This window comes from Thermobia domestica, chromosome 4 (assembly GCF_964235325.1).
Source record: "Thermobia domestica chromosome 4, izTheDome1.hap1.1, whole genome shotgun sequence".
Classification (NCBI taxonomy): domain Eukaryota; kingdom Metazoa; phylum Arthropoda; class Insecta; order Zygentoma; family Lepismatidae; genus Thermobia; species Thermobia domestica.
Window position 1 is genome coordinate 271683901 of NC_137457.1, and position 14274 is coordinate 271698174.

The 14274-nt window shown below is 33.8% G+C and overlaps 1 protein-coding gene across 6 annotated transcripts in view; it reads left to right on the top strand.

The window, feature by feature from the left end:
* The window catches only part of LOC145684068 (uncharacterized), an 86070-nt gene that overhangs the window by 33807 nt on the left and 37989 nt on the right, over positions 1-14274 (top strand). For 4 of the 6 annotated variants that reach the window (XM_081755916.1, XM_081755921.1, XM_081755915.1 and 1 more), the window contains exon 3: positions 3777-3943. The exons of the other annotated variants lie outside the window; for them this stretch is intronic. In XM_081755916.1, coding sequence (XP_081612042.1) covers positions 3777-3943 — 167 coding nt within the window. The remainder of the gene's footprint in view (positions 1-3776; positions 3944-14274) is intronic. 6 annotated transcript variants of the gene reach the window in all.

A 14274-nucleotide genomic window follows, 5' to 3' on the forward strand; every position in this document is an offset into this window, starting at 1 on the left:
TAATAAAGTATATTGTATATTATGATGGCAATTTTTAGAAATAATTTTGTAATCATTAGTGAATTTTAATTTTTATTAGCTTTTAATTTTTATTTTTATTTTTGTTTTATTTATTTATTTAATTTTATTTATTTATTTATTTATTTGTAATGCAAAACGTATTGCAACATCAAGCAAAACTGTCTTCCCAGAACCAGTAGGTGCTGATACAACGACTGCCTTCCTTGTGTATATAATACACTCCAAGATTTGTAACAGAATGCACCAGATATTAGTGCATACTAATGAAAGTACACCGAACTCTTCTGATGGTCACTTTCGTTGTGTATTGAATGTTTTTGACAAGTAACGAAGCATCTTTTTTCAGATGTCTGTGCTTCAGCTTAATTCAGTCACAAATCTTGGATGATTTTTATGTACACAGATAAAACTTCGTGACAGGGACAGCTAGACTGCTGAATTTTCCATCAAACACCCAGTGATCAATCAATCAATCAGTGAACAAATAAAACTATCGTTGCAACAACACCTACTAGATCTGCAAGCATAGTTTGTTTGAGTTTGCAATTATACATTATTTCTTATATATTTGGAAAAAGTTAAAGTATGTTATCTTTACTTGTTACAGGGTGTCAGGGTCACGAAAGTTATGAATGTCACGAAAAAGTCATGAAATCAGAAAACGGCCATGAAAGTCAAGAAAAAGACGAAATTTGATTTTTGGGTCACGATTTTTTTTACCTGTACAAATATAAGTACAGACTGGAAAAATTTGTTCTATAAAACATCAAAATTCACCACCAAAAATGTCTGTAGTCGGCTTTAGACGCTACCAAATCGCTAGCAAAGCACGCTTCTATCGCATGCATGAAAATTCGGCCTGATTCGCACCCAAATTCCCTTTTGAGAATGTTACGAAATTTTATGGGTTGGTAAATAAAATGGCACGAAAAAGTCATGAAATTTCATTTTGGAATTTTAGTAGACACCCTGTTGTAGAAGCTATTAGATGCATATTCAATTTCGGGATAGATAGTTCTTTCCTTGCATCTTGGACATCAGAAGCACACAATACAGCTTCCAAGATTTTGCTAGTCCCCTTGTCAATATATCTTCTACCTCTACAGTTCACATTAGAACATACTAGAACATTCAGTAGCGTATTTAGGATTTTTGTTTTAGGGGGGAGGGGGGCTATGCACAACACGTGAATAAACATTTATATTTTTCATTTTGGGTTTTGACAAATTTTAATGAAGTTCATTTTTCTTCCTTTAATATTTGTATTACCCCGTCCCCCCAAGGCAAATCTGAAATGACGCTCCTGCAAACACACGTTGAATATTTGTCATCTCATTTCAATTTAACTGATTTAATTATAGAAAAAAATTGGAAATATTCAGTTTTATCTGTGTACGTGTTTACCTGAAAAAAATGTTGAGACAAGTTGAAGCTGAAATATACTGATTGCAGTTTTAATGGCAAGAGTTGCAGACTGATGAATCTTATGTGATATGATACAAACATTTAGCAGTGAATACTGTTCATAGAAGAAAAAGGAAGCATCATCTTGGCCTTCCTAATGTCCCCCTCTTGATTTTCTTTAATTCAAACGTTTACCTTTCTTTATAACCAAACGACGTAACTATTTCTTCGCTATAATAACTAAAGTCCCGTTATATTGATATCTGTGCAAGTTGGTGTAGAACATGCTTCGATTATCAGCTCCTCTTAGTTTTGGTGTTACTGACGACGGCCGACTTGAATCACAAATAACAATAGTCGAAAGTATGATTGGAAAAATGAAAGAAAGTAACAACTAAGAAAAAGAAACACAAGAGTGGAATGGACGAAAGAAAGAAAAAATGAAATGAAATGAAATCTTTTGAGTTTTACGTCCCACGTTTATGCCGGGTAGGCTAAAGGAGACGGTGATGATGAGTAATGAATGAAATGGTGGAATGAAGAAAATGGGAGGGAACTGAAGAACCCCGAGAAAATCCACGCACACGGTGTTTGTCCACCACAAAGTTCACTTGGCGGGGGCGAAAGAAAGCAAAAAAGAACGCAGTTCTTACATGGAATGAAATTTGACAAATACAGTATTATTTCTGAACAAAGAGCATAAGAAAATGGAAAGTCAATGAAATTCTTACGTTAAAAATGGTAAGAAGAATTATTATTGGACGCGAAATGCGAGAAACTAACAAATTTATTTCGTGTGGGGAGGGGGCGAACTTGAGCCCGATAGCCCCCTAAATACGTCACTGGGAATATTGTTATAGATTCTGCCCATCAGGGACGTGGTATTCATGTTAGTGGCTGCAACACTAAAAATGAAATAAAATAAAATTACTGAACTTTATATTAGTTTAAGTAACTCATAAAATTTTGAAAGAATATTAATATAAACAGTACTTTCGCTTCCTCTTATTGAATGGATGAATATGTGAGTCAATGGAGAATATTGTTATCAGCAAGGAAAATTGTAACAACAAATCCTGTAGAAAGTATAACTCCTGTGATTCCATGACTCTGCCACGAGTCGAAACATAACGCCTACTCAAGAGTTTTGTTACCGGTCAGATGGACGGTAAAATCTAAAGTTGAAGTGAACGCAGAAGGCCAGTCTCCGTATTTACCCTTGCGCATGCTTATCGAAAGTTTAATGTGGAAGACAGAATCGCGCGATGCAGTGACTCTTTTCTGCTTCTGGTACAGAGTAACAAAATTTGAGATTTGATTTAATGAATTCTCGAAGTAAGTTCATCAGCGGAAAGCGTGTTTCAGCTCTGAGACGTGCACGCGTGAAATACGGGACAAAAATAAACGACTAAAAACATCATAAAAGCTAATGACGACTTTTTTTTTTATTTTTGTCCCGTGGTTTATCAGCGAAACACTCAGAGATAGAGCACACTCGCTGGACTATCTTTGATATCGATAGAAAAATCCCTTGTCTAGAAGATAAAGAAAAGGCCAACTTTCAGCAACACCAGGATAGGTCTATTCTTGCAAAAGAATTGACGATAGAATACAACACAAGTAATCTACAATGGAAAGGTAAATCTACATGTAGTTATTAGCTTGTGGTTGTTATTGGTGTTGTGATTGCTGATTAGGTTAACAATAAATTATTCTCCGTGAGTAATAACCTGTAATATAATTATTAAGTAATATAATTCTCACAAAGTTAGAAGTTTTCCTCCTTTACAAAAGTTTCATATTGTAGATTTTTACAAATGACAGAACCTCGTAAAAGCTGCTTTAAAATGAGCAGTATAGAAACAAATTGAGAAACATGGAAGAAAAAATTTCCAGGCTCAAACTGAAAATTAAAAAGAAAATAAAAAACTCACATTAGTCCCAGGACCTGCCAAAAGGCAAAATACTTAATAATAATAATAATAATAATAATAATAATAATAATAATAATAATAATAATAATAATAATAATAATAATAATAATAATAATAATAATAATAAAAGTCACATTGACAAAGGGACCAGACAAGTAGTTGTAATTCTTATGTCCAGGAACCAGATTAGAACTATCTTTTCCAATATCAAAATATACTAATTATTACAAAATTGTTTATATGATGACAGCTGTAGAAATTTAAGTCAGAAGTTTGATAATTATAAGAGCAATCAGAAAATTGATAGTTGTAAACTCAATTGTGAATGCGAAAGATAATTATTAGGGAAAGAAAGGAACAGAAGAAAAGATTTTTCACTAACGCAAGAAGTTTCTATCTATGTTCTTTGATTTTTAGAGCAATGTCTATATTTATGCCCCGAGAGGCAGGACGATTGTGCTTTATTAGCTGAGATACAGAACCTCTATTATACTTTACTTACAATAGGCGATTCTATTGATGTACTTCATGGTGATAAGAGGCAAGTTGAAAGATGTGGTACTCGAGGAAACACAGAACAGAAGGTATCGACTTCTTTGTTGTATATGACCTGGAAGTACGCTAAAAGGTAGCTTTTCCACTCGCAACCCAGTCTGCTTCAAATTTATTTTAATATTTCATATGGATTCAGATATACAGGGTGAACCTGAAAGAAATGCACAAACTCCGGAACGTGATTTGTGACATCAAAAGAAGACAAAATGTCCTCTTACATGTTGTCGAACTCCGTGTCGTGTACAAGTGACAGGGGTGCCAACTTGGAATCGACAACCGAATCCTGACCATTGGAACGGAACAAAAAAATGTGCACAAGCTATCTCTGTCTGCGTAACTGTCCAATATACCTTTTTTGATTATGTTCATAGATACATTTAAATAGTTTTGATGTCACGAATCACTTCCTGCAGTTTGTGCATATCTTGCTGTTTAGTTTTATTTATTTATTTATTTATTTATTTACTTATTTATTTCATGAGAGCTTCTTTCGTTACTGAGAGAACAACATATACTATAGTGGATAGAAACATTTTATCTTGTCTTACGATGAATTGGTTTATAATTTTGACTTTGTTCTCTCTTTGTGTGAAAGTTTTTACCATCATAGATGCCAATTCATTAATTTTATCGTAATGACTGATTGTTAGGCTGAACACTAACGAACACAAAAAAATCTTTATAGTACCGACTAGAGGTCAAGGACATCTCTACGAAAGAAATCTGGAAAAGCATCTTTCTTTATCATAGGTAATTGTTGACGGAGAACTTGTTTCAATAAAATTGCATCGGCTCCTAAAAATATAGGGTTTAGAAAAATCACACAATAATTAAAATGATTAGTAAAAACATTTAAGTCACTTTTATTTATGAAGTGAGCTTTGACTCTTCAATATAAATAAAACATCTATCGCACTCATTTCCAACTGGATGCGCGGTTTCCTTCTCATATTCTCAGTAAATCATGGTTTCCTTCTCATATTCTCACTAAATCACAGTTTCCTTCTCATATTCTCACTAAATCACGCTTTCCTGCTCATATTCTCAGTAAATCACGGTTTCCTTCTCATATTCTCAGTAAATCACGGTTTCCTTCTCATATTCTCAGTAAATCACAGTTTCCTTCTCATATTCTCAGTAAATCACACAGAGGGAGTAAGGAGAACTCAGCAAACCTAGCGCTGGAGAAGACAATGATGAAATGTAACTTAGATGTACTAAATTGTTATAAGATATTAAAAATCTTGTAGTAATTTGAATTAGTAGCTTTCCAGAAATTAAAATGAACAGTCTCACTTCCTGAAAGCCACAATTAACAAAGTGAAATTGAAAGTGAAAGCATTTGAAAATAAGAATATTGAAAACAGAAAGAGACACAAAGACGAAACCACAAATCCCAACTATATAAACTGCCTGAATAATAAACAAGAGGTTAGTCAAAGGTAGTCATAGATAGAAGTTTGTCGAAGATAGTTGACGTAAGAAGTTAGAGACCACATTCATTTAATTAGCCGAGACGTCGTCAATATGGTATTGAAACTTCAAGGTTCTTCAATAATCATTCTGTAAGTCATTCCGTTCATTTGTTGTGTAAAGTATTAAGATAAGAAGTCCATAACAATGCGGAGGTCTTCCTTGACATAGGCTATCCTTCAGTAATTAATTTTGTTCTTACACGTTTCATGTTGTTCTTTATAATCATCATGTAAATTTTGTTTATGCGATTACAAATTAAATGCTTGTACTAGCTAGAACAAGTTGAAATCTTTCCATCTTCTGAGATGAATTATATAATTTAATATTAAAACATCATTTTCATTTCTTCTCTATCTTAGCAACTAACAGAGTGCACTGCACTACCAATTCTTCTCACATATACTTGTACGAAACATAATAATTTTATTAAGTTACGAAACAGACAGGCAAACAAAGCCTAGTCAATGGTGATACTGATACACTACTTGCAATTTCATGACTAAACATATACTGGCAACTTAACAAAAAATTGGCTACTTACCAATGAATCCTCTCTTGAAAAATTGAAAGGTTTTGACGTTTCGGAACTCTCAGCTGATTCCTTCCTCAGTGGCAAGGTAAAAAGGATTAATACGGAAAGGAGAAAAAAGGAGTAAAACCAGGAATACATACCACTATATAAAAGTAACGGATTTACTCCTTTTTTCTCCTTTCCGTATTAATCCTTTTTACCTTGCCACTAAGGAAGGAACCAGCTGAGAGTTCCGAAACGTCAAAACCTTTAAATGCTTCAAGAGAGGATTCATTGGTAAGTAGCCAATTTTTTTGTTAATTTTGAATTTACCCCCATGCGCCCATGTAATTATAATATATGTCAACATTATGTTTTATTCCATTCCGCTTATAATTTCTTCCCATTCTTTGCTCAACTTGTTCTCTCTGTTCTAGCTCTGACCGTATAAACCTGCCCCAACATCATTACATCGGTCAGTTCGAGATGTCAGCTCTATATCATAATATACACTTTAGGAAAGGAAAGTTACAATGCAAAATATTACTTGTTTTCATACACATATGAACTACATAATTTATATGGTTTACCAAACATTGTTAGGATCATCAAGTCTAGGAGGCTGAGGTGGGCAGGTCATGTAGCTAGGATAGGAAGAAAATTGAAACGCTTTCAAAGTCTTGACTGGGAAACCAACGGAAGACGACCATTAGGAAGACCTAGGCGCAGATAGGAGGACAATATTAAGATGGATCTCGCAGAGATAGGAATACAAAGTAGAAACTGGATCCAATTGGCTAAGGATAGAAGTCATTGGATAGTTTTTGTGAACGCGGCATTGAACCTCAGGATTTCATTGGCCATAGGGTTAGTTAGTTCTTCATAAACATATAGGGCCTTATGTAGAATCGTTTCTAGCCTTGTATTAAGAACTTCACTAACGCGTGATGCTAACTTCTGCATTTAGAAACACATTCGTGAAGCGATTTATATTGAAGAAGGCCAGCCACAACTTCTCTGCAAGGTTGTTCAAACACATTGGGAGAAATCTAGGTAAGACATACAGACAGACATATTCTCTTTTATGTTGATTTCTCCGATTTGTTTAAAAAATTCTGCGGAGATGTCGTGGCTGTCCTTTTTTCGTTATAAATTATTGTTAACTTCATGAATGTGTTTCTAAATATGGAAGTTAGCATTACACGTTAGTCAAGTTCTTAATACAAGGCTAGAAAAGATTCTACATAAGTCTCATATCGCCTTATGCAGAGTCGTTTTGACGTTTGATTAGCGTCATACTAAAGGCCTGACTACTGCAGGAAACATATGTTAGTCGAACTCGTTAATGTAGTACTAATCACGCGTCAAAACGACTCTGCATAAGGCCCATAATGTTTAACCTTCAAAAATAATTGCCTTTGTTTATAGGATCTTCTGTTTTTATGCAGGAAATCCTTAGTAACAAGAAAATTTAACTTAGCTTAAGTATCCTGACGTAGATGAAAAATCATATTACTCTATAGTTTTAGGGAGATAATAAGACAACTCATAAATCTGATTTGAAAATTAAAACATCAGGTAAGTTTGTACTTTAATATATATATATATAAAAGACAAAAACTTATTAACAGAAGCAATGGGTTGCGTTAGTGGAATAAAATATCGAACAATGTTCCGGGAGCATTATGAAGAAGAAAATTATGCAGTTTGCTAAGAGCATCGTCTTTTCGAATTTGGCGCATTATTCTGCAAAAGAACAAAAAGAAGAAAGGAAAGAGTATTCGTCACACATGGTAGAGATAATTCTGACATTCAAAACATTATTTTTCTTATCTTTCTTATAATCGTTTTCATGTATCATCCAAGCAGATTAAAATTTCTGATCCTTTTATATTACTTTTGATTGCTTACTATAACGATTACAGTAAGGGATTGGTATGATATTGAACTGAATGCAAGAGATTTATGAGTGAAGCCATTCTTTTGTTTTTATTTGCAAAAGTCTAATGTAAAGTTCTTTGATTGTAATGTATTCATTTCTACCAATGTATTGTTATTGAGGTGAAAGAGCGAATATCTTCGTCCACGTGTGCATTTCTTTCAATTCGTATCTACCAAAAAGCATTTCGAGTTATATTGGTCAAATTTTGTACAATGATAATCATAATGTAGATGATTTTTGAGGGAACTTCTTTTAGGTCTTGTTTAGCGGTCGAAAGCTGTCATACACATTAGCGTTGATTTCATTAACATTAATTTGGGGAGAATAGCCAAATCTCGAACGTTGATGCATTTGTATTGCAAATTGTTTCACACCGAGATAATTATGATCGGTCATGTTCTTGAGGATTAGTGGAAGAAAAACTGTCTCATTCAGTAACATCGATTTTTTAAAATAATATTAGAGGTATAATCAAATTTCGCGTATTGGTAGCAATGTTATTGTGTAGATAGTTTCAATCAAGATTGTTATGATCCGTAGCCAAGAAACCGTCTCACGTACTTAGCATTACCAGATTAAGGACGTATCTGTTCTTACAGACTCCCAAAGACAAAACTAGGTTAATCAGAGACTCTATGATACACATTAACGAAATTTCTCACGATAATATTTTTTATGAAGCAGGTAATTTTGAAGTGCGATGGTTACAATCGATCATGCTCTTTGTGAATAGTGGTCAAACAACCCTGCCTCATTATTAGCATTAATAGATTTAATTTATTTCCAATCCTTCCTGATTAAACTAGCTAAAAAACAGTTCGCGCTTCAATGACCAATTTGCATAGTGATAACTGTACATAGAATTCGCTCGCTCAGCTCAGTTTTTGCATCCCGAATGCACTTATTCCTTTTTATTTGCTATCAGTTGTATTAGAGATTTTCAAGCGTTTGTATTGTAAATTTATTGATTAGAAAGTCAACATTCGCCAACAACATTTGAAAGTGCATTTATTAATACTTGCACATTATATTTAACTATCTTATTATTAGCGTTAAGGCTGTTGAGCGATAATTTCAATGTTACAATGTTACACATACATGTGCAAAATGCAACACAATATTCTATAATAAAATGCTAAAATATTGCTAGTAAACGTCTTCATAGAACACATACTCTTCAATTAGCACACACATACTATATGTATATGCTAACTTCGCGCATAGGCAACAAAAGTACTCACATAAACCAGATTTTCTAAACATCAAGCTAAAAAAAACATGTTATATATATATATATATATATATATATATATATATATATATATATGGCTCAGTGGTAGAGCGTTCACCTCTGGTGCTTGGGGTCCCGGATTCGATCCCATCCCCCGCCAAGTGAACTTTGTGGTGGACAAACACCGTGTGCGTGGGTTTCCTCCGGGTTCTCCCGTTTCCTCCCACTTTCTTCATTCCACCACATCATTCATTACTCATCATCACCGTCTCCTTTAAGCTAGCCGACATAACCGTAGGACGTAAAACTTAAAGATTTCATATATATATATATATATATATATATATATAACATACACGTTTAGTGGAACGTTAATTTGCGATATTGTATGAATAATTAAGGACTCACTGTAGAAAACAATGTAAATACCACCTTGCAATTGTTTCACTTATTTTACTTTTTTTTTAAAAAAAAAAATACGTTTATGCCTTAGTTAGATTTTCACACTTCATTATATACTAGGTTATATTTCTAAGCAATAATATGTTCTATTTTGTGACGCTTGGGCATAATTCACTATGTTTTGTCTCAACTGTTACAGTGACTTTTGTTTCTGGCACTTACATTGTTTTCTACAGCGAGTCTTCAAATAAATTTTAATATTTAAAAAAATAATTTTATTTATTAGAACTGTAGTCTATTATTATTATTATTATTATTATTATTATTATTATTATTATTATTATTATTATTATTATTATTATTATTATTATTAAGTATTCTGCCTTTCCACAGCTCCTAAGACTTTCTTTTTTTTTTAATTTTAGATTTGGAAATGTTTTTTCTACGTTTCTCGATCTTCAGCTTCCTCTTTTAACTACCAATATTATTTTCTTCAATTTTTCATATCATCGATCACTTATGTTCTTCTTCTTCCTATTCCTCGCTTTCCTTCCATCTTTCCTTCTAACAATTTCTCTGCAAGATGTTTCCAATCCGATTGGTCTTCCTACAAAGGATATTGGCTAGAAGTGTCCTCTTCTCCTCGTTTTAAATATTTTCGTTTGTTACTCTTTCTATCTTCTCCATTTTATCTTCTCCATCTTCGTCCAACATTCACATTTCGAAGCTCTCTAAATATTTCTTTTCTAACTTCCGTAATGTCCAAGTCTCCTAACCATACAGTCCTATACTCCATATGTAGCACGTGACCAATTTTTTTCCTTCGTCCAATATTATGGCTGCTTGTTAAGAGTGACCTTTTCTTGTTGAATGTTTCTCCGCCTATGGCAATTCTCGACCTGGTCTCTTTGGGAGAGGACGTGTCTTTCGTCAAAATATTCTCCAGATATTTGAAATGACCGACCTCTTTAAGTACTCTTTGGTCTACTCTGACCCGTAAGGGCGCATTTCAACGGTGTATTCTCATGATTTTCGATTTTTCGTTGTTGATCTCCATTCCATATAGTTTTCCAAGTGTCAACTATTTTGTCAATCATCTCCTTGTAGTCTTTTTCTGGTTCTAGCTATGATAATGTAGTCTAATGAATCTAAATACCAAGACTATGGGGGAACTTGGAACCTAAATTCTTTATTCTTAGTAATTTACACTACAGCATATGTAAGTTGAGCTGACTATTTTGCCGCTTGATAATGTCTTTAAAAAAGTCGAAAAATTACACTTTAATTCACAACAAGTGAACACACAGCAAAGTATACCAACGCACATATAGATTGTTCTGTTTTGTCACAAGGTTAAAGTCAGGCATTATATTTAACGGCAATGAATAGAGAGAGATAGAACAATAATGAGTAAAGTGGCATAGCAGTTGTAATTGAAACAATAAATATAATCAATTATCTTTCTTTTAGAATGAATTACAACTTAAGATTGGAAAGGACTATGTAGGAAAAATGGTGACTTTCAGTTTTTACTTAATTATTTCTAGTTCATTCAATTTCTGAACATGGATTTTCTCCCAAAGAAAAAAGACAGAAGAAAAAAGCTTTTAATATTATTTATGTTTCACCGCTACACAAAAAGAAGTCTAGTCTTTCTCCATTAACTAGTGAATAAATACCGTTACTTAAAAAAATTAGGAATAATTTTATAAGATCTATGATCTTCAACTATAAACCTACCAAAATTAGCTAAAGCTAAATAGGGAATCATATTCTAGTGACAAAAATCAGTGTTTATACTGTATCTTAATGCTATCACATAATTAAAAATTTTCCCCGAAATTTGGAATGAATAATTCGTTTCGTTTATTTCCAAACAAACTAGTTGAAACAATGACGTGACCTCAGGATCTATTTGCCCTGGGGTGCCCAGATCTTGGTTGATCTTCGATATTTTTACAAGATGCACCAAATTTCTTTAACCAACAAGTTTCTATGCTGTGGTTCACTGCCCTTGCCTATTCACATGACAAATACTTTGGGTTGCTGCTGCAGCATTATGGACGAGTTCGAACTCATACAGAAACAGTTCACGTATCAGACGTTGTTGAGCACTCATCGTCGCTGCTACCAAAATCTGACTGGCAGCCTCCGTGTTAAGTAGTCCACTTGCCACACTACCTCTAGAACGAGTTGTAATTTAAATTGTGAAAACATGGTAACAATTATGACTCACTCTCATACCTAAGTTGTAGAAAAAAAGACTTAAAGTTTCTGCGGTACGGTTAAGTGCGTGAAAAAGTTAAAATTTCTTTTCATCTTACATGAATTATTTATAATATCATTATCATAATCATAGGTATTCCGACATTATTGGCAGGTCACTTGTTGCAACTGAGAAACTCTATGGTCTTCCGCTAACCTATTCGTCTTCACGCACGGCTTATCTGTTTTGATATCGTCCATTAATTGTAGTCTCCTTTATCCCTCCCTCTTTTTCCTTCGACCGTACTCTTTCTTCTTAGCCAAATTCCCAACTAGTTTCCCTTCCTCTTAATAATATTTAAAATTGTCCTTTCCTCCTCCACCATTTCTAACACTCTCTTATTCGCTTTCCGCTCAACCCAGCTACTTCCCTCCATTCCTCTCCACACCCACATTTCGAAAGCTTCCAGTCGTTTTTCATCATTTTTGCATAATGTTCATGTTTCTGCCCTATACAACACAATACTCCACACCAAGCATTTTACAAGTTTTTCTCAACTCTTTATTCAAGATCCCACAAAGTAGTATTTTCTTCCTCCTAAAGGCTTCTTTTGACATTCCTATCCTCGTTTTTATTTCACGTTCACACTTCATATCATTACTAATAATACTACCCAGGTATCGAAAACTAGTCACCTGTTCTACTGTCTCCCCTTCTACTTCTATATTTGACATCGACCCCTTTGTTTCACTCCCCATGGCTTTTGTCTTTCCCATATTTATAATATAGGGACATGAATATGTTAAACTCTGAAATGAGCTTGAAATACTAATCTTAAAGTTCCTTTGTCCAAGCAACACATTTGTCGCAATCGCACTAAAATGTAAACTGCTATTTATATTATAACTAGGAATGCAATGGATATACCCGATTGCAATGAAATGAGCTGAGCGAGCTTAAACTACGTAATCAGGAAGCGTTTTTCGGTGATTATTCCTCGATGGTACATCGGATTTTTGATTTCGACCTATGTTGTCACTCAGCACGACATACTCTATCAGCGTGCTAAGTTTGGTTGAGATCGGCCAAACGGTCTAGAAGGAAGCGTTTTTCGGTGATTATTCCTCGATGGTACATCGGATTTTTGATTTCGACCTATGTTGTCACTCAGCACGACATACTCTATCAGCGTGCTAAGTTTGGTTGAGATCGGCCAAACGGTCTAGGAGGAGTTCGCGGACAACCAAACGGCTAACCCGAGTATAAGATCTTCGCTTCGCTCAGCTCAATAACTTAAGTGAAACTGAAACATTAAAAAACGGTTTAGTGTTGTACATTTCTTGACTTGAAAGAGAGAGTAGTGTAAAGGTCAACTTTCAAAATGAAAGTAAGGTAATTTATTGCAAATTTAGGACCAGTGACGATGTGTATCTTAACAAGTCAGTAGTGCTTAGTAAGACTAAGTGGTGTTTTTGTCAAGTTAAGGTGGGATTTGCACATAGCATAGTTAGATATTGTGATAACAAAACACTAAAGAAACATCAAGGAATCTTCTTTGCTGATATTTTGTATTGTTAAGCTTACAAATGATACAATACAAAATAAAAGTGTTTATGTTAGAATTATAGTCAGGAAATCATTCCGATATTTGCGTACTAAGAACGAAAAAAAAAAAAAAGAAAAGAAAAGAAACACATTAACGATTTCCTAGAATTCAAACTCTAGAATTCCAAATTGTGTCCGAGAATGCTAACCGTTCATTTACGCAGTGGTTTTATTAATTAATACTTTGTTTAGCAAACTGCATGCTTTTATTTTCTTCATGCTTTGCTCCCGAGACTGTTTTTCTAGATTATTTGATTTTTAATTTTTATCAAGATAGTGGTAGTTACATATTATTTATGAAAATTTGAGCTTGCCAGAGTATTGATAGTACTGCTTCGTTTGAAGGCTAGTTATTCCTTTGCACGTATTGATCTATATGAATGATACAAATCTCATACTAGTCAGTTCTTTGTATGTGCTGATCTATATAAGTATACAGATTTTACAGTCTCTACTTTGAGTAAAATACCACATTCGTGCTTTGTCTTCATTCTGGTTGTTAAGCTAAAATGATCCAGTACTTTTTTTATGGACATTATTTTTCTATGTCGGTTTTACTTGTCCTTTATTAATATATCGTCGCATCGCCTCGAAGAACCGGTATGTGTTAAAATCACAACTTTTCAGGAGAAGCAAAAAACATTCTGAACTCTTAAAATTTTGCCACATACACGGAAACACTTAAAAAAAGTAATAAAATTGGTTCTGAATATATTGTGCACTGCACATTGTTGTAGCTTGCTTCAACAGTATTATATTATTATTTTTGTGTTTACGTAGCACCTTTTGCGCCTTTATAAGCACATAGATGATTTGTATACATTAATCAATGCGTAAGTAATGAGAACCAGAAGCCTTTAATTTCAATCTATAATTTTTCATTGTTGTGGCGAAACAATTGAATATTAACTTATGACATTACAAGGGACACTTACTGACAGCTTTCTAGTTTATTTGCACGACATAACTCATTTTCGGCAGAAATGT